This window comes from Lissotriton vulgaris, chromosome 3_1 (genome assembly GCF_964263255.1).
Source record: "Lissotriton vulgaris chromosome 3_1, aLisVul1.2, whole genome shotgun sequence".
In the NCBI taxonomy this organism is placed as follows: Eukaryota; Metazoa; Chordata; class Amphibia; order Caudata; family Salamandridae; genus Lissotriton; species Lissotriton vulgaris.
Window position 1 is genome coordinate 188,927,917 of NC_141689.1, and position 21,311 is coordinate 188,949,227.

At 42.9% G+C, this 21,311-nt stretch overlaps 1 protein-coding gene across 1 annotated transcript in view; it reads left to right on the top strand.

Moving 5' to 3' along the window:
* LOC147726195 (uncharacterized) overlaps window positions 1–21,030 on the top strand; it is a 267,808-nt gene extending 246,778 nt beyond the window's left edge. Inside the window, exons 2-5 of the mRNA XM_086962897.1 lie at window positions 6,659–7,120; window positions 9,607–9,744; window positions 15,392–15,482; window positions 20,241–21,030. Of these exons, the coding sequence (XP_086819023.1) occupies window positions 6,659–7,120; window positions 9,607–9,744; window positions 15,392–15,482; window positions 20,241–20,457 (908 nt within the window). The 3' untranslated portion in view covers window positions 20,458–21,030. The remainder of the gene's footprint in view (window positions 1–6,658; window positions 7,121–9,606; window positions 9,745–15,391; window positions 15,483–20,240) is intronic.
* Window positions 21,031–21,311: the final 281 nt, after the last annotated feature.

The following is a 21,311-nucleotide window of genomic DNA, read 5'->3' on the forward strand; positions in this document are numbered from 1 at the left end:
TAGACCTAAGGACATATGGGAGCCGTTTGTAGAGTGGGCTCGTGGGAGGGGTGAGGAGGGTGGTGCTGCACCATCGTGATTTGGAGTGGGTGGTCTGGGCGAGAATATTGTCCGAGAGAATAGATTCGAGTGCGGGCGGGCGGACTACAGAGGTGGGGCTAGGATCACTTCCATACATTAGAATCCAAAAGGTATGCATCACCTGTAAGGGTGGGCACAGATTTCCATGCTGAGACTTCCTATGCTCCCTTGTTAATGTTTATCTGCACATGTACTTTGACCACTTTCAAGTTTTTCTTCCATATAGCATTGTGGACCGAACTCGCAAACATCGCACTTGTTACTGATATGCAGTGTGAAACAGGATTAATTATGTCATGAGTCTTTACTGGCTATTTGGTTTGTTCTTTTATTTTCATCGTGCAATGTTTCTTGCATTATATCAAAATGCCAATAAAAATAAATAAAAAAATAAAAAGGCCAGCTCCAGTGTTAATCGGCTCAGGCCTTTAACACAGGAGCGGGACTTTAATAGCGGGTATAGCCCAGCTATGAAGGGCGATATGGCCATTAGAACATTCTGCCACTAGAAGACAGAATGTTCCAACAAATTAAACAAAGGCATCTTCTGAGCCCGAGGGGATTGAAATCCCCTCGGGCTCAGAGAGGCCTTTGTTTAAACAATGGAATGTTGCTCTGCTGGCCTTTACAGGCCCATAGAAGCACGGAGCACTCCATTGTCTTTAATGGAGGGCTCCACATTCCAATATTCTAATATAGCCTTATAGCCCGCCGTAGCTGGCTATACCGGCTATTAAAGGCCCGCCCCAGCGCTAAAAGCTCGAGCCAAAGGCGAGGGACTTTAACAAGGGAGCGGAACTTTAATAGCCGGTATAGCCCAGCTACAAAGGGCTACATGGCTATTGGAACATTCTGCCACTAGAGGGCAGAATGTTCCAGCAAATAAAACAAAGGCCTCTCGGAGTTCAAGGGGTTTAAATTCCCTTGGGCTCTGAGAGGCCTTTGAAAACAACATTGGAATGTTGCTTTGCGTCCATAAAAGCATGGAGCACTTCATTGTCATCAATGGAGCTCCCAACAGTCCAATGTTCTACTATGCCATAGCCTACAAAAATGTAGCCATGAAAAACCAGTAGTAAGGTAGTAAAATGGGTGAAATATAGATCGTGAAAAAGAGGTGAAATAAAGATGAAAGTAAGCCAGTTCTAAGTAATATTCAAAAGGGGTGTAAAAAATCAGATCTAGTCATCCCATACTGGAAACACTACTTACATATTATGTAGGACTTAGTGGTTAAGGGTAAGCTTGTCGTATAAACTTAGCAAAAAGTCTGTTCTGGGTCCTGTAATTCATTACATGGATTGAAGTAAACTTTGCTGATTCAGTTTAATGTATAAGCTTTGCCATACGCTGTAAATAAAACAAATAGATAAATAAATAGATTCCAATCATTTATGTTGACAAATTTGTAATCGACCACATGCAGGGCTAAAAACAAGTACTGACCTTGCATGCGTGAACCAGATCCAAAAGTTTATTGCCGTCATGGCAGCAGACTATAGGAGCATTAAAATATTTTGATCTTCAGACTAAGATGACGGATGACTACAAACTGGACGCTTTGTACCAGTGCCAATATGTCTGCCATTTTGAAACGGCGCAACACTAAACATATGGGTGTTTAAATAAGTATTATGAGGAAATGTGCATTGATAATGTAATCAAGTCCAAACTTATGACAATAAGTAACAAGAATTTGCAATGCAATAGATCTCGCATTTACGAGAGTTTGAGCTATTGGCATTGTAAATGACAATGCCTTTAATTTATGTGTAGGCCTGAGGGGTGAATTCCAATACGTTCGTCGAGTTTGCAGAGTTTTCTGCACACTGCCCTCTATGGAGCTCGCCGAGTGCAGAAAACTCAACTTCGCGTACTGCAGCTGAGTTTTTTCCCTGCTCGTGCTTGTGAACGGTATGTCTGCGACTGCGAGCTGCCACGCGGGTAGAATTTCTACCCGAGCAGCAGGAAGACCAGTATGAACGGCAGTTAGCACTGCACTCCACCACTTGCGGAACTCTGCCGATTGTTTTTTTGGCCCTTCTTGGAGTTCCGCATGGCAAAACTCTGCGAACTAAACCAGATCCTTAAAAGGCATTGCCATTTATAATGCCAATAGCTTAAACTCTCGCTAATGCAGATTTGTGCTATATGTTTTTTTAAAAGCGTTAGGAGAGAGCGGGTCCTGCCGGCAATAGCAGGCAGGACAAAGCTATTTAAGGAAATAGTGCTTGGAGGTTGTAATTAAAGCCTAATGAGTAACAACACGTGTAACGGGGTGTTGCCATTGGAGGTTACAAAATGGCGGTACTAAGGAGGGACTGTTTTTTTGTTTATTGGGTTTTTTACATTTCTTTATCACAAATCAATATCTTGCATCATTATCATACAATGACACGTACCTGCAGTTGGAAGCTGAATAATTGGAAGTAGTTACATACATATTTTTACTGCCTCACAGCCGTTATGAATTCTACACATTAAAAAAACTGCTTCTGGAGGGAACCCTCCTTCTGAATTGTGCTGTTCAGTGGGAGTTTCTGAAATTCTGGCTGGGTTTGTTTCCGATGAGTATGTAGTAATGTACTCTTATAGGTTCTATAGGTCCAATCTTGTGAGAATGTGTTCCCATCTAACTATCATCGGGATTGCAACTGCAGACGTAAAATAGCAAACTGTTAACTATGGGGGTACAACTAGGGGGGACATTGGGGAGCTATCGGACCGGATGTCGAAAATAACGATAGTACGGACAGTGTTGTCGTCATCATGTGATGTATTAGTGCGTATTGCGTGATGGTTCGTTTGCGAGGGGGGGGGAGCCCTCATCAGCTTGTATGAGAGTAGAGCTCCTGGCATGACTTTAGCGGAGCATTGGATCTAGAGTGGCGGGCTTGTCATGGGACTGTTTCTACCGACCCTGTAGTGGACGAAGGCGGGGTCTGGGTCTTTTCGTGTGTGAATGTGTGTAATAAGTGTGCCTATTCTAAAGAAATGGGGTGCTTATGGATGCCCTTGTCTTCCTCTTGACCAATGAATAGCCACAGTTTACAGCGGACAATGAAGCAAGCCAATGAAAAAAGTGTGAGGAGAGTCAGCGGAGCTTCAAGTCCATAACTGAATACGGCATGCCTCGCAGAGAGCACATGCGCTGCACAGGCTCGACCTAAAAATTGTATGGAATTGATTATAATGATCCAAAATTTATTTTACCCCAAAAGTAACAATTTTGTGAGAACCCCATGTGTTAGAGAGCCTGCTGTAGTGCATACATGCAGGTATGAGAAAGAAATGAAAAGCAGAGGAGGTGTGTATAGGTGCAACAAGTACGATTTTGATAAATAATTGCCCGTCAGCTACATAAATGAACAATTTACATGTTTTATAATTATTTCCTCATGTTAAATTTTCCGAAATATTCGACATCTTTGTTTTCCAAAATATTTCTACACTAAAGAGAAATCTTGTAGTGAACAGTCCATATATGTCACCTTTACTATTGAGACACAAGCACTGCATTTGTAATATTTACGAGCCCTATGCTACTGAAAAAGATGATGCATCAACAAATAGTATCGATAGATTGTGCCTATGGGCAATACAAATTAAACTTATGTTACTTAAACAGAAGCCCTTTATGAATAATACAGCGAACTGGCTTCCTTTGGTCTTTATTTCAGATTGTGTTCTGATCTGACTACCGATTGTCCAAGAGAAAACCAGCTCTAGCAAGGTACCTAATTAGAGAGCTAACTTTTCCCTCTGACCTCTTTCTCAGGATCTGTATTTCAAAAATGTTACTACTTTGCTTTCCACGGGCCACTCCCTGATCGGTAATCTTTTTCCAGCACATTAACTATTCTTGGGTTGCTTTTTACATCTCTGTGTGTATATACAAACACACACATGAAAGCAAACTATACGAACCGCAAGTTGGGAGGGAGTATTTCTTTATCAGTAATCGAGATAAATGGAGTCACCGAGTGACGGGGCTTCACTATCATGACGGCTATTCTATTCTTTTCCTTATCGGAGCACATTTTCGTTGTCCCTGTTAAAAAATCTTGACTTATAGTAAGACACAAATGGCGCCTTTGTCATAACTACATTATTGTGAAGCTATGACATACATACGAAATGCGTAGCATTTCAACCTTTATTGTTGAGAGGAGTGAGTGCACGTCTGGAGCAACCAGGAAAGCTCAAGAAATCAAAGATGGCCCTTCGTGGGGGCTCGCTAGCCAACGGACTAAGAATCGCGAAGGGGCCTTGAGCAGAAATGCACAAATCGGGCCCACGGGACACTCGTGGAGTGTAGGCCTCTGAGCTTCGTTGCAAAAGGTGCTCGGGGCAAGGGCTTCAAATACCCCAATGCACAACTTCGGGATACCTTGGGAAGCAGGTGCAGTTGCAAAGATGCAGGATGTCCAGGAGTTCCGGTCCCACGTCTCTCATGTCCACTACAAGTCGCAGCTTTGCTGGGAATGCAGGTCAACGTTAGAGATGTCTGGAAGTCCGTGTCCTGTGTCGCAGATCTTTCGCAATCCGGCGGGAGCTTCGAAAATGCAGACCTGCAAAGATGCAGGTTGGTCACTCCTTGACCACAAGGGAGATTTCTTCCATCTTCCAGTCAATATGGAATGTCGAAGGTTCAAGATACATGTTGCAGAGTTTCGTCCAGGGCAATCTAAAGTCCTAGGTACTGCGGTTCCATACTTATAGTAAGTTTAGGGGTTGAACTAACTCTAAGGTCCCTCCTATGGGTGGACCGGGGGAGGGGGTGGTTACACCCCTTCCCCTTTGTCCAGTTTCGCGCCAGAGCTGGGGCTGAGTTCCCCAACAACCGGTTTGAACTGGGAAATGCATGGAGCACCTTGTGTGCCCCAGGCAGTGTCTAAAAAGCATTCACTGAATGCAACCCACCCTGCCCCAATACACTAAAGACAAAAGAGCCACCCAATAATCCCCTAGGGACTGGATATAATCAATAACAAAATATAATTGTCCATTGAGGAACCATTTCAAATTAATTACAATTTATATTCAATGTCACATTCATGATAATTAATACAGTTAATCCAGGGAAATGCATGTACATGTACCCGATGTTAGGCGTCAAACATCGTTTTGATTATTTGTCTATTATTTAGACTGTATAATTTGATGAAATGTTATGTTTAATCTTCATTTGATATGGTATTTTGATTGTCCATAACCTGAGCAAAAGGTGTTTTGTATTCTACTGTTAATCATTCTGAGAATCGCAGTAGTGTGTCCGTTGCCAGGCATCAAATGATAAGAAAATAAGTGCAGTTGAATAAAAAACATAATATTTCGATACATTCCGGTACATGTACATGTATTTCCCTGGATAAACTGAATTAATGATCATGAATGTGACATTGAATATAAATTGTAATGAATTTGATTTGGTTCCTCAAGGGACAATTCTATTTTGTTACCAATACACTAAAGCCTGTCTGGGGAGGTGCTGGCACCTCCCTGGACAGGAAACCTATTGTCCAGACCTCCCCTGCCGGAGTTTCATCCAGCAGAAGGAGGGCAGACTTGTGTCTGTGGCAGCAGCATCCGTTTTGTGATGCTGGGGCTCTGTTTAACTTTAAACGGGTTTACCAGTAGCTACATGTCTTCTCCCTCTAGAAGGGTGGAATGCTACCCCCCCCCCCACCAGAACTGGCAGGGGTGGGGGTAGTATTCCAAAGTGTTTGACACCTTACACGACGTGTTTTGATAAAGCCAAACCAGTTAGCATTAACCGCAAGGATTATAATGCACTTAAGAGCATATGGTATGGCTATATCATAGAACAGCTATAAGGAGATGGTTCCGAAAGTTGTAGAGAGGCTCAGCTCATGCTAGGGCACCCTCTCACACAAAACTAAGCACTCTGCCTCCAGGATTGTCAAGGCCTGCCATAGGAGTGACTTATAGTTTACTATGTGCCACTACATAAGGTAGATATGGGTATACTATATCTAAGTAAGGGGTGCTTACACCACCTTAACAAGGCTGTAAGTGCAGCCCTGTGGTGTCAGTTTGGAAGGTTACCCAGGGGTGGCATAATACATGGTGCAGCTCCTGGTAGGCCTAGGGGCTGCAGCCATGGTTACCTAAGGTACCATATACAGGGGCTCACAAGGGTGACCCAGTAACCAATCTGGTATGTACCTAAAGTACATGGTATCAATTTAGAGAGAGAACAGCTAGGCTGTGGGCCTGATTAGCAGGGCCACAGCCATACTAAAGTCGAAAAACCAGTGAAGCACAGCATAAAGTGGGGTTAACCATAGGAAGCAGACCCTACTCTCCTACACATACTTCCAGTCTATTGTGTACATATAGCAGAGATTTCTATTTTATTATACATGGTTACTCAAGGAATGGTGAATGGTGATCCAATATTTGTGCATTATGCGATTAGGGTTGAAATCTCAGAATTGTAGAGGGTCCGTTTTGAACCAGTGGTGAATTCAAAATTAGTATCTTACTGTTTTGTGTATAGCACAGCCTTGAATCCTAAAATAATCTGAACTGTTTCCTCCATTGTACTGTACAGCTGTGAAGGGACAGAGCTTCATGATCAGGAATGTCCACTTGGAGAAGTGTGTCCATGTCGCCCACGAGAGGGTGTCTCTGACAGAGTGCGAGCCTCTCTCCCTTGAGCAGCGGTGGAGCTGGGATTCTGAAGCCAGATCGATTGTTAGCCTTAAGAGCAAGAAGTGCCTTGGTGTCACCAAGATGAACGAATACGCAGTGGTGACTTTGGAATCTTGCGGTGACCACGATTGGCAACGCTGGGTGTGTACCAAGAAGGGTCACGTGATGTTGCACGGCCAGGGCCTGTACCTAAATGCTAAACATGGGACCAACAAGATCTTCATATCCGGAGACAAGGGCAAATTCAGCAAGTGGAGGACCCTGGGCAATGATCTAATCTGCAGTAGTGCGGGAGACATGGAGTGGTACAGCCAGGTCAGAGTGGTGGACCTCGCAGAGACACCAGTCCTGTTCTATGAACGTAAGAGTCAGCATTCACCGATCACTCATCTTTCATTACCTACCTTCATGTAGAAATCATCTCATGGACTAACCAGGACATAGGGAGGCTCATTCCGGGGCAACTGGTCATATCCCATATCACTCATCTACAAAACTAATATCATAAGAGGCTTGTCCTGATTGTGCTTCCTGTATTATGATCATTTTCCATTATGTGGTTTTATGCATTACAAGGTGTTGCACTGCCATATTTTAATAAGAAATTAACAAACCTGGCTGGTAGGGCTGGAGGTGAAGGGTAGTTGACTGCATCAGCAATGCCTGTACAAATGAAAGCAAATACCACAGTCTAGGGATGATTCTACAAATGTTTCGCAAGCAGCAATTAAATCCTATTTACTCATGCGCTTACCGAAGTTACCTTCAGATGGCTGGCGCCATTGTTGTTGGCTCAGTTATCAATTGTGTAGATCTGCGCCCATATTAAAAACACCTTTGTACTTTTTGATGTTTGCATGATAGGAAAGAAACAAATGTAATTTGCTCCAAGCTAAAAAAAACAATTTCAAGGGAAAAGAAGCTAACTGATGTCATGCTATTTTTGCTAGGATTTTGATTATACCTAGAGAGACTAGATCAATCTTTCACATTTGAAAAGTGGAGAAAATGTAGGTTTTTCATGAGAAAGGTGGAAATATTAAAATGACTCAATCGCAACTTCTTTTTCACATTTAAGTTTGAGTTGATGCGCAAAAGTAAACGCTGAAGACCTCTACAGGCACAAATGACAGGTCAGGATCTGCAACCATTTATGTTACTACTATGCTGTTTTATGTTACTACTTCAAAAAATCCACTTTAACTAATAAGTAGTAGTGGAGACGCAGGTTTTACTGGGATAGGGGCAGGGGAGGTTTTTTGAAAGGTAGTGAGGATCAAGAAAGGTTTACATTTGTGGATATTCACAAACATTCCTGATGGTATTTACACCCAATGTTGATACTTAAGTGTCAAAAAGCTGAAAAAGAGCCTCAAGAAAATGTTATGGGAGGGCAGGCATAGAGATTTCTCCACCTGAAAAATATTATCCTGGTGGAGAAAAATATAAGTAGGGTGGGGCTTATGGACCTAGAGGGATCTCAATGGAAAATCTGTAGGACCCTTAACATCCATATTCCGCCATTGGTATGTGTTTTGCCATCGGCGTAGTCATGGTTGAAAGCATCATCATTGGGCCTTATAGCCTCCACCAGGAGGTGATCCCAGGGGGTTGACTGGGATCTACTCATAAAATAGTGATTTAAAATTACCTCTTATCATGGAATTGATTTAATAAAGGAGATGGTATGGGTAAGGTTAAAAGCAAAGTTGGATGTGAAAGTAGGATATCTAATGTAACCTTAACATCACATGTGCTTTTGAAAGTGGAACTGCCTCCCATTCACAGCAAAGATAAGATGGCACTTGTACATTTGTATCCTATCAGGGCTATAAAGAAGAGATTGGCAAATGCACAATAGGTACTAGTCCCTTCAGTAACACCCTCAGGGCCACATAATCACCCTCTGAGATCAGTGGATACAAGCACTGTCCATTGACCATGCCTGAGGGGCTTTGTTGGGCATGTACAACATACACACGTGCAGCAGACAGCTGCACATTAAATGTAATTGGACATATAGCATAGGAGCTCTGCACTGACATGTCCACCCCACCCTCCCTCTTCATAGCAGGTCCTGTGTCAATCCCAGTCCCCAGAGATTCAATGTTAGTGCCACATGTGTATCTTTTACCGAAATTGAATATTCTGTACCAGCTTTTTCCATGAAGTCTAGCTGCACGAAGCCGTGGGCTGATGAGGGAGGGCCATAGCCTCCCTCACATTATGTTAAAACATTATGACAATACTTTTGCCAACATACTTTCCCAACTCTACCATCCAGGGCACCATTAAACCAGTGCTGATTTTTAGACTTGACCCTGCCCGCACAAAGGTTGGAGTAAATCAAGACAGCAATCACTGTGATGTGATAATTTCTGTATTTATGAATAGCTTGATTTAGAAGGGTTCAATAGACACTCAGATTTCTTTTTCCAGCCATTTCATCGCATTTGAAGACCTGGATGCGCGGATCAGGTTGTCGGCCGCCCGTTGGGAGCACAGACTTTGATCACTTTAGGTCCGATACAACAAGTCCAGATAGAGGCTGGTTCCGAAGAGTTCTGTGGGAACGGTTGGACCCACTCTTCCATGTCTCCCCTCACCTTTAATGTGCTGTTGGGTCAAATGTAATACTCTGCTTATGAAGTTCCTGGAGTGAAGTCATTTTTTGCCGATGAACTAGAGCATCAATACAAATTTTCACCTCATGATCTTCTGAGCTAGGGCGTTTTAGGTCATGAAACAAAGTGCGCTGTTGCACCTGACAGCTCCTTGCTATTTAGATTTTGTGGGGGATCGCATTCGTGAAAATAATATTGTGTGTGCTCTTCTTGTTTCCTCAAGCAAAAGTCATTAGCACTTCTGAACAGATGGAAACTTTGTCCGAGAGCTCTTGGGTCAACCCTACAGCCTCCACCCCACAATTTGACTACAACAGCACTGCAGCGGCAGGGAAAATCGAGAGCCTCATTGCAGAAGATGGTGAGACATTCACTTCTAAATCTTTTGAATCTCTTAAACTTGTTTTCAGCTTCAGCAGAGGACATAGCAGAAAAGTATTAAGCTCTAAATCTGTGGAACTGAGATCCAAGTGAAATGCAGCTGCCCACATTCTTAAGCATACGCCCATCCTGGACCCATCTGAGGCAGATATCTACCTCACATAGATGAGTGGAGAGCAGACAGAATAGTCACATCTGGATGTGCAAAACACTCCTTTGTGGTCACTCAGTTATCCTGCACATGGGTAGAGCTCACACTGAAACATCCTCTCAACTACTGGTCTCTCCACCAGCCTGTTCACTCCAGGCCCAGGGCTACACATTTACTTTGTTCCCTCTTATATGCGTAATGAACCTTTGCTACGTGCACTTTCTATTTTTCTAAGCCTTTACTCCCCCCCCCCCCCAAAAAAAAATAACCCTTTCCTGCTCCACCTTCCACTTTAGGGGTTTCCTCCAATGAAACATCTGCACCGTCTCTATCCCTTCCCTCAGGTGTGTTCCATTGCTCAGAAGAGAGAGATGCCCTCTTGTGCCTATGCAGAAGCAGCAGCTTGAACACAAAGTCATTGTGCTTAATCCAGCAAACACCCTTTGATTTGCAGACGCCCCATCTCCCTATTCACTTCCTTCCTTGCTCTGTTAATGAATGCTGGTTACCTCATCCTTCTGCCCTCCAACCTGCCCCCAGCAGCAGCTGCGCCTGGAGCCGTCCCATGTAATGTCCACCGCATTAGGGCAATAGCCATGTTGTTGTCTAGGCAGGGTGTGTGCTTAGCCCTGAAAAATGCAATCCGTCACAGAGTGTAATTTGTTTATTGTATAGTTAATAAAAACCGTAACAATTTACGTAAAACCAGCATTCAGCAAATATTAGCTTAAAACAAAAGAAACAACAAAAACAATAAAAATAAATTTCCGTAAAATTCATTTCATATTCGTGAACTTGCATAAAACATAAAAAAGCAATCCGTCACAAATAACAATGCGCAAGCTCACGCAAAAACCTGAGTAGTGGTCGCAAACTATCCTGCTATTAACACTTTCCTTCCAGCCTCGTTGTTTACCATAAAAGTCACCTTCTCATACTGCTGGGCCTTGCCCACCCTTCTCATTGACAGGACCACGGGGAAGAGTTCAAAGAATGCAAAGTTGAGGGTCCTCGCTATACTAGTTACGCACAAAACCCCCTTCCCAGGCAGCATCAGAGTATTTCAATCATTCAGGACTGGGATCATCTTTGAGCCACATTAGCACTTCATTGTAATCATTCAGTTAGAGATGTCAAGTCGGCATATCCCACAAACCAGTGCTCAATTTGTAAAAATACTAAATTAGTGCAAGGGCCCTCGTCAGGAGGCCATCACAGCTTGGACCACCCATTGCTACTGCCAGTGATGCCAATGGCAGAGCCAACATAAGTCCTAACCCTCTCACTGGTACACCTGTGACATTTCAAACTGTTCGAGGCCCCCAAAGCTATAACAATGGGTTTGGCGACTGATAATAGTTGTTTTTAAAAGCATAGATCAGCACAGCACTTCTTTGGAAAAACTATATATTCATTAATAAACAACTGTTCTGCTCATCTATTAATTACTCAAACACCACCGCCATGTGGCAACTGTCATAAGTGCTGGTGTTGGCAATTTATTGCCAGTAACCACAGGTTAAAATGAAGCAGTGCCACACACTATTTCTGTGACTTTTATCCAGTGATGAAGTTTTTTCATATATTTGAAGGACAGGTCCTTATCTGGTGCCCCCACCTTCCGTGCATAGTTCAAACATTCTGGATCTTTCTGTGGTAATTTCAACTCGCATCTCCCTCTCTGTAACACTTTTGCCACCAGCTCTCAATTTATGCAGGTTATTAGTCGTCAACCTGAAGGACACCATCGCCACTGAATCCAGTTAAACCGCTACTCTCTTCGGACTCTTCAACTGCATTCATAATTTTAGCACCAAACCTTTAATCACCATCATCAGGTAGTGCGTTACTTGCTCGGACCCCAAATGATGGATTCGTCCTGTTTACTGGGTGGCTAGAAACATTCCGGGTAAAGCAGTAGTAACTGAAGGGCACAAATCATATCAACATTTCTCGCGCTCAACCACGGCCGTGCACTTCTCTAGTCTTATAGCGATATGTGTGTTTCAGTAACTTGCAGAGCACACCATGGTCTCTACAATCATATAACAAGCTGGCCACTGGCACAATGAGTGATGAATCCACCTAAACTCCCCTGCCACTTAGAAACCATGCAGAATGGTGAGACATAATATCTGGCAGCAGAATAGAACTAGCTGGACATAGGTTCTTCCATCCCTTAACATTCTTGTCCATCTTAACCTGTACCACTGTGGGGTTTTCTTTTATGGATTTTAATTCGAATCCTCTTTTCCCGCAAATGGTTCTGTCTTAAATTAAACTAAAACCTTAATAAAAAAATATTCAAAGTCAACTTTGTTGACTGCCTTTCTGGATAACGTAGTAAACAATTCACCATTTCCCTAATCTAAATGGAATATAGGCCTTGTCCCAACATCCCTTTTATAGAACCCCTATCTCTTGGCGACCTTGGCTGTGCCATAAATTATACTAAAACCTTAATTGAAACCTTTCAACGTCAACTTTGTTGAATTCCTTTCTGGATAATTCAGTAACCAATTCTCCATTCCAAATCTAACTAACCCAAAATCAATCTACCAGATCCCTTCTCTCGGCGCCCCATTGATGGACTTGCAGATTGAAATAACATTTGACCAGCGGGTGCTTACCACTGTGTGTGCGTTACTTTTATCAGAACTGACTTGGTGACTGACCGCAAACTCTCTGTTAAATGACCAGACTACTCTTATTAATGGTAAAGATTTTATTCAAACCTCTCTCCTACTTGGGTGGAACACTAGGAAAACGGGCAGCTGGCATTAGGAGGCGACCGGTGGTATGAACTGATGACCATGTCCTATAAGGTGTCATACACTGGGGTAACTAGTTCACCATCACACTGTCTGGTTGACACTTTTAACAGCCCTAGATTCATCATCGCAAGGACAGGCAATCTCTCCAATACTAATCTGTCTAACCCACCATATGACATTCACATATATGATGCATTGCAGGAATGTTTCGAAGAAATCTTGGATATATCTTGAATGTGGATGTTGAAATATAAAAATTTCAGTCTCCTAGCCTAGCCCCACGAACTCCTCTTTTGAACCCTCTTTGTAACGTTTCTCACTTTGAAGGAGTTTAAATACATCCATATACTCTCCTGCCAACATCTTTGCTTCTGTGGTCTGGAAAAGGTAGGAATATAGTGGTTTTTGCATCCGTGGACAAACAAACCCACACTATATCCACAGTCCCCTGTACTCAATTACCATAGGAACTTCGCCCCAGCTGCTGGTGTTTCATCCACCTGGCATGCTTTTGGCTCTCAGCTGCCTCTCATCTCTTTTGGACCAGTAACCCTCCTGAAGTTCATGCCCCCTGACTCCCCAGAAGCACTAAGTACTGTTGTGTTTACCCACTCAGTGGGGGGGAACCACTCACCGGGCATTCTGTTAGTTCGTCTTCTGCAGACGCGCCATTTGGATGACCTGCCATCACTCCATGTGCTCCTCACTAGTGTCTGCAAAGCATCCCACCAGCTCTTCCCTGGAGGGAGTGCCTGCTCTTGTACGTAATCTGCTCACTTTCTTTCGGCCCAATGTCTACAGCATTATCTACATTGCCTTCAGTGGTGGTGCACCAGCCAACTGTCCCCCACAGCATCCCGCCCATCTTCTATGCTATCATCCCCGTCTCCCCTGTTCTTGTTCTCTTCCAACTGCTAAAAATTGCTCATATGCTCTTCCTCATGGAGACAGGAAAACATTTTAAAAAGTGCACAATAAGACTTGATATCGGTGGTTTCTTCTGATGAGTAAGGCTTTACATGAACCTTGGCATGGTTTAAAGTATTGCATCCTGTAAATGCCAATACCGTGTTATACATATGTATCATCAACCTGATTTGCGATTCTGAAATAGCGATTTTTTAGAAATTGCTTTTTCAGAATCGCAAACTGGGATGTATGTTTAAATTCGCATTTTTTTTGCAAATTCTTAGTATTCCTTAATTGCGATTAGCAAATTGCGAATCACAATTAAGGAATACTTTCCAATTAATTTCTATGAGCCAGGAGGCCCATAGGAATGAATGGGAAGTTATTCTCAATTTGCGATTCGCAATATGAGAATCGCAAATTGAGAAGAATTTCAAGGGTGCAGGGGTGTCCAAAGAACACCCTGTTGCACCCCTGAAATAAGCATGGGTGCACATGTGGCGCACATACATGCCCTAAGGGCATGTATGTGCGTCACATGGCACTTTGAAAAATGCAAAAATGTGCATTTTTCAAGGAATTGGCAACTTACCACAAATTTGCGATCCCTTAAGGACAATTTGCAAATTTGTTTTTGCTTCATACATTGCATCTAATGGAATCGCAAAATTTGCGATTCCCTAAATGCAATTGCAAAATAAGGTATCGCAAATTTTGCGATTCCTTATTTTGCACCAGATTTTCCTTCATACATAGCATTTAGCAAATTCACATTCGCAATGCGAATTTGCTAGATACATAATGGATACATAATGGCCCCATGTGCATAATATAATCCCACAATCTCCATTTCCTGAGACCTCAACTAGGGTAAAAACCTTTGCTCAACCCCACAATAGCACAGAAAGCCTCCATTAGCCAATCATTCTGGATCCTGGATCCTCTCCAGGAAAGACCTCACTGAAACAATCCGTAAGGATGCATCTTCCCTCCCTCAATCTCCACTCTGACACATACTGGATAGCGCACTAATGCCAGATACCCACTCGCTGTTAGTCTTCTTGCTGCTTGATGCCCGTCAAAGCTTTCATCCTGGTTAAATCATACTGAACTTTAAAATGTGTAAATAATGGCATGTGTTCAACCCTCCTTAACCCATTCTTTTACACAGCAGCATGCAAAATCCTGTCTTTTTCAAACACAACCATCACTGTGCTGTCAAATCACTCTTCGGCTTTCGCCGGTTTTTGAGGCGATTTCATGAACTACTGCAATAATAAATGTTCCAAATAGGTTTAGAGTCCAAAAAAGGAAAACACAATAACAGTGTTTGAATTAAATAACAATTGCATTTATTTGTTGAACATCTCAATACAATATTAATTTTATTAATTCTTCATTTTCATTTTGCAAGTTGATATCTTCATGTAGTAGATAACATTACTTCCAAAATTCAGTGTTGCTAGTTTAAATATTATTGATTTAGTACAGTCAAATTTCAGTTGTCACTTTCCATGTATATTATTAGCTCTTGAGGACATTTGATTAAGCCCTGAAGAAGCAGCAGTTCACTGTAAGCTGCTGAACATGTGTTGGTTGTACAACATCAAAGACACCAGTTATTTCAATTGATATGAGCGGAAAGAGACTATTGAAATATGAAATTGTTTGACTTACTACATCAATAACATTTTAAACTCACAACACTGAATTCTTTTCTGACTCCTATGGATTCATGTCTTTGTCCTGGTCAGACCAGAGGTCTATGTCTAACATAACCTTTACTGTTTCAGCGACCAACTGGAAGCTTGGCATGCTGATCTTGAGCCCGCTGGCCTTCACCACCGGACTTCTTATACTCGTCCTGAACATCCACTGCAACAAGTAAGTGGGATTCTTGTTGGAAGGGCTGGATTACCCTAATATGGGGCCCATCACCCAAAATCCTATTTTTAATTTTTTTAATTTTTTTGCTTTTAAACAATACACACGTAAATCATAACTGTGAGATAATCGGGCATCAATACACATTGATAATCGCTGATAGATAGTACAGGTCACGACTCCCCTCCCGAACAAGAACAGGGCTCCCCAACGTATGATTACATAGGTACATATACTGGAAGACCCCTCACTAACTAGCAACATATCTATCAACAATGCAGGAAGTAAAACAGTCAAGGAGCAATTCCCGGTTCCCCTCCTGACAGGCTCGATCCCTCCTCTCCCAACTCAGTCTCCAAGCCATAGTGCCGTAACTAGGGAGTCCATATTTTACGAAATTTTCTAGGACAACCCCTCGCAATATATGTAGTTTTCTCTGCCACCATATATGAATTTAAACAGTTCCTCTATTCCTCTATGGTCGGGATTTTGGAAACGCCCCAGTAGCGAGCAATGTCTCTTTTGGCAACCATCAATACCAAATTGACCAATAGAAGCTTATACAGTGGAAGATCCACTTCCGTGTTGGTCCCCAATAGTATAGTGCGAGGGTCTACCTTTAGGTGAGCCCCTAATATAGTGTTCAATTCCCGCACCACTGTGGACCACTGCGTTTGTATCTTAGTACACTCCCAGAGTGTGTGTATATGAATGTCCCCCGTTCTGCGTGACATCGAAGGCACTCCGGTTCTCTGTTCTGCCAATTGCGTGCAGTCGTGCCCTATCAAAATAAGCCCTATGGAGGATTTTATATTGTACAAGGCACAGTCGCAGTCTGATCACCACTTCACTGGGGTGCATAAGGGCGCCCTCCCAGTCAAGGTCTTCAGGCGGGCCGGTAGTACGTTCCTATCTAACCCTGAGCGGGCCTAGATTATCAGGAATATTATTAATTTGTGTTCTATAGGTCAGTGAGATATTCTTGCAAGGAATCTCTTCCTGGAGGAGTCTTCCCTCTAAAGGGGCATATTCCAGGAGCGTCACCTCCGCTAGCCATTCGGCTCGCCAGGCATGGCAAAACCGGAGATAAGCATAGTGTTGGTTCGGGTGAAGTTGGTAAGTGGCCTGCAGGGAGGTGAAGGACGCCAGTTTGCCTTTGTCAGGACATCTACAACTTTGGAGATTCCTATTAAGTCCCAACTATGGAAACCTCTCAGTTTCCTAATTTCTTTCAATCGGGCCCCTTGCCATAGTGGAGTTTGCCTAGTGGGTTTCTTATCCCATTGCATTTGCTTCTCCGTGTGTTTCCATGCCTCTACCATCCTTTGCGTGGCCCGTAGGAGGCGGGCGGTACCCGGCTCACCATATAGGTAATGTAGATATTTATGATCTTGGAACTGTAGTCGCTCCAAGCGGTAAGCGGGATGATCACCCAGAGCGTAGCCCCATTCATTGACTATAATAACATGTGCTGCCCTGTAGTAGGCCCTAATATCCAGTAGGGCCAGGCCCCCGTTATATCGATTCCGTTGCAGCGTTTGCAACGCTATACGTGGGTGGGCCCCATCCCAATGGAGGGTACGGAGTTCCCCATTGAGGGATGCAAATATGGCATCTGTTATTTTACAGTACATATTCTGTAAAATGTATAACAACTGGGGAACAGTGATCATTTTGTATATTGCCGCTCGCCACATGATCGTCAGAGGGAGTCTCCTCCACCTCTTAACGTCTTCTTGAAAGTTGGAAAGGATACGGAGAATATTGTGCTGTAAGGAAGACGGAGTATCAGTGGTGATATACAGTCCCAGGTATTGGAACCCATCCGGAGACACCGTCAGACAGTTCGGATAGGACTGAGGTGTCGCCACCCCTGTCCAGTTGATTTTACATCCCGCATGACGACCATAATCTTCGAAGAGCCGAAGAAGTTTAGGAAGAGTTTCAGCTGGGTCTGTCACATACAGCAGAATATCATCCGCATATAACAATATGCGTTCCTCTGGAAGGTGGCCGGAGTCGTTAAGAAAGCCCCATAAACCCGGGGTAGATCGAACTAAACCAGCAAGGGGCTCCAGAATAAGTGCAAATAATAAGGGCGATAGGGGATAACCCTGCCTGGTACCGCACTGTATAGACCAGCTGGAAGACAATACCCCATTAACTCGCTCTCTAGCTTCAGGTGCATTATACAAGAGAGCCAGCCACTTACTGAACAAGGGGCCGAAACCAAACTTCTCCAAAACACACCACATAAAGGGCCAGTGAATGGTATCAAATGCCTTCTCGGCGTCTAAAGAAAGGAGTATATGTGGAGCCTCGCGTCCTTGAATCTTGTCCACCCAATTAGCCATGTGTCACAAATTAAAGTGGGTAGCTCTCCCAGGCATGAATCCAGATTGGTCACTGTGGACCAGAGGGCCAATGACCGTCAGGAGGTGCATCGCAATGACTGTGGCCAAGATTTTAGTTTCGACATTAAGCAAGGATATGGGACGGTAGGATCCACACTCCTCCGGCGGTTTCCCAGGCTTGTGGATAACCACCACAGGGGCCGTCCGAAGATCCGGAGGCAAGTGCCCTTGTTCCTTGGAGTTCAAGTACATCTGTAACAAGTGCGGAGCTAATATACTACTGTTTTGTTTAAAAAATTCCCCTGGAAGCCCATTCGGACCAGGGGTCTTACCGGACTTTAGCGGACCAATTGCCTCAGTATTTTCCTCAAGAGTGAGGACTCCCTCGAGCCTGTCCCTATCTGTTTGGGACAGCAATGGCAATTGGATTGCGTCCAAATATTGAGTAATATGATCTATGCTCACGTGCGGTTTGGCTGTGTAAAGGTCTTTATGATACGTAGATCACCCAAAATTCTTATGCAGCCATGCTCTTTTAATTAAGCTGGGTAATGCAACACAATGGAATTTTCTTCTGTAAAAGAAAGCAAGCTGCTCTATACCATACCTTTTAAGATGGATGCTACCAGAGGAGGGTCTACTACAAAGGAAAGGAAGGGATGTGAGGAAAAAGAATCCAGATTTGCACTTCATCTGATGGGAATTATTTGCAGACCCTGCAGGAATTCAGACAGCAGTACTTGATCTTGTAGTAAGAGAATGTCCCTATTAAGTTCCATGACTGATGTATATAGAAAAAATGGCAGTCCATATTGGGCTTTGTGCTTGTTACTGAATGCAGGAAGGTGTCTTCACTGTATGTCTAGAACAGTTTCAGCATTCTAGTCTTGGACTTGAAAGGGGTTTTAGAAATGGAGAGGATGCAGTCTGTTGTGACACTCATTTAATTCCCAATAACAGATGCGTGGAACGCTTGGAACCGGTTTATCATTCTTAAAATAAACAGGAGCCAATGGAATATTGCCATGTACACTGGTATTAAAATAACACTCCACGTGTTGTAAAAGTTGATATTTCCAGGTTACATCTAGGCATCATTGAGTGTTCCATCAGCAGTTAATTTCCACAGTTTTGACTCTCAACCTTGGAACCTTCAGGGGAAAACCCCAAGGGAATGTGGACAATGACCATACCAACAGAAGGAAAGGGTGAGGATTGGATGAACCAAGGAGAGGAGGGAATAAGAGATAGTTGAATGGAAGAATTAACAGTTAGACACACATGTTCAGTTATTTCTATTTAGGGAGGCAGTAGAAGATTTTGAGCTAGAGCTGAGTAGTACAGTTATTTACAGAGGTGGTCTTGTACCATCTAACAGAGGTGAAGATGAAACTTTAAAAAAAGACCTGAGGTGGGTGTGCTGCTACTCATGGACTGGAAGGCCAATGCATGCTTCCGGCTGGACTGGCACATCGGTCCATTAGGATTAGAATGAGGTAAGTACAAAGGAGTTGGCTTCAGGAAGAATGGCCCAATCACAGTCTTAACTTGCTGATGTTTACCAAGGAGTGTAGGTTCCTGATTTGGGAACTGCAGGGCTGCAAGACCTTGAAGGTCACCGCGCTGATGTTATTTTCTCAGGATGGAAGGTACCAGATGATGTCATTTGTGCATGCAACACTGTGCCTGACTGGGGTAATGATGAAGTGGTGTCCTATGCTATAAAATAATTTTTTTGAGGGTGTCCTGAAGTACCACTCTCCATTGATAATCATAAAAATAGTGATTGTATATGCATCATATTAGGTATCCTCTATAGTTAACTTCCAGATTATTAATATTCAAATATCATAAGATGAAAACTTGTTTTAACTTCATGATTTCCATCCAGAGACCTAAAACCTGACTCCTTCAGTCTAAGTATTAGACCCCCGCCCCAGTACTGTGTTCATTACTTTGTTACATCATTTAACCTCTTGGTTTGGTTACAGAACAAATTAGTACAGAATCTTTTAACCCCTAATACATCTAGAAACATTGCACAGTAAAAAAAATAAAAAAAAGTAACGAAGGCATCAACACCAAACACTTCCATTGTGATTACAAGTTAAAAAAAAAAGTGAAAAAATAAGTGAAACTCATCCACCTCCATGAGAAATCTAGAAAGAGTGACCAGAAAACATGTCATTGTGAGAGTATCTTATCGCTACTTTTATGCATGAGTGCAGCTGAAGCAAAACTGAGAGATATATTATAAAGCTGATTTTGTTTGGATATTGTTGGGAAGAATGTGGTCTGTGTATAAAGCCATTCTGCTGTTGACCGTGTCCGTTTTGGAATGAAAGCAAATGGTCCATTGAGATGCGTCTGGAGTAACTAATCTGTAATACATCTCACCTTTTAGGAAGAGGAAGACTATTTGTGCCCTAAAGAGCTATCCCCAGACCTGGCACGGGGTAAATTTGGCCGACGAGAACGCGCCACTCGCTGCAAAAGGGGGGCTGGCACAGCATGGCGGCCTAGCCTCCCGCTCACCTTCCCTGAGGCACGGGGAGATCCTGATTGAGTGGAAGGATGGGACAGTCACCCCTCTCTTCGAAAGCAGCTACCAAACAAACTGACACCGCAGGGCACATTCCGGGACATTTGCAGAATATGTTCCATCTTGAGCTACAATAGGCCAATTTATAGATACCTGTTGTTTTTTATAACAATGAGAGATTTGGTCAATAACTTCGTCCTTTATGACAATACAAGAATAAGTTGTTCTGCCTTTGCGTTCTCACTGTGTAGAAAGATTGACCAAAGGTGCTTTTGTCGCTATAGCTAGCTACTTAGTTTCTCCCACAATGTGGAAGGTTTTGTAGCAAAGTGTTTGGTTTTATATGTTTCTTATAATCCTGCATTTACAATAATATGTTATTTTAATGTACATTTCTTTTCATGTTAACTAGATGTTGCCTGATACGACCTCACTTCTACTTTCTCTTTACAAAGCAATGAGTTACTCAAGACCACTGCTGTTGCTGAGTAAGCAAAGTTCTCATTCAACTTCGTGTCTTGGAGGCATAAACCACAATTGTGCTGCCAGCCGGAACTCCTACTACTACTACTGTGATCCTACAACAGACTGCATTATACCTCTACCAGACATTTGCTGCTGAAATATGCCTGTGCGAAAGTGAATTCTTAGTTTGGTGGGAGGGGGGGGGGGGGGTTTGTAGTCCACTACAAGTAATAAAGTTACCAACTTGTTAGGTCCAGTCAAAGGTTTCAGTAATATAAACCTGAGCTCAACCTGTTAGCTAGGGCACAGAACGGACAGGCCTGAATTAAGGAAACCGAGTAAAGCATGTAAAAATACTAAAACAGTAAAAAAAGTTGAAAAAACAACACATTAAAAAATCCACTACTATTTAAACAGACAGAGAAAATGTAATAAGCAAAGTGACATCAAAACGATATAAATTCAATA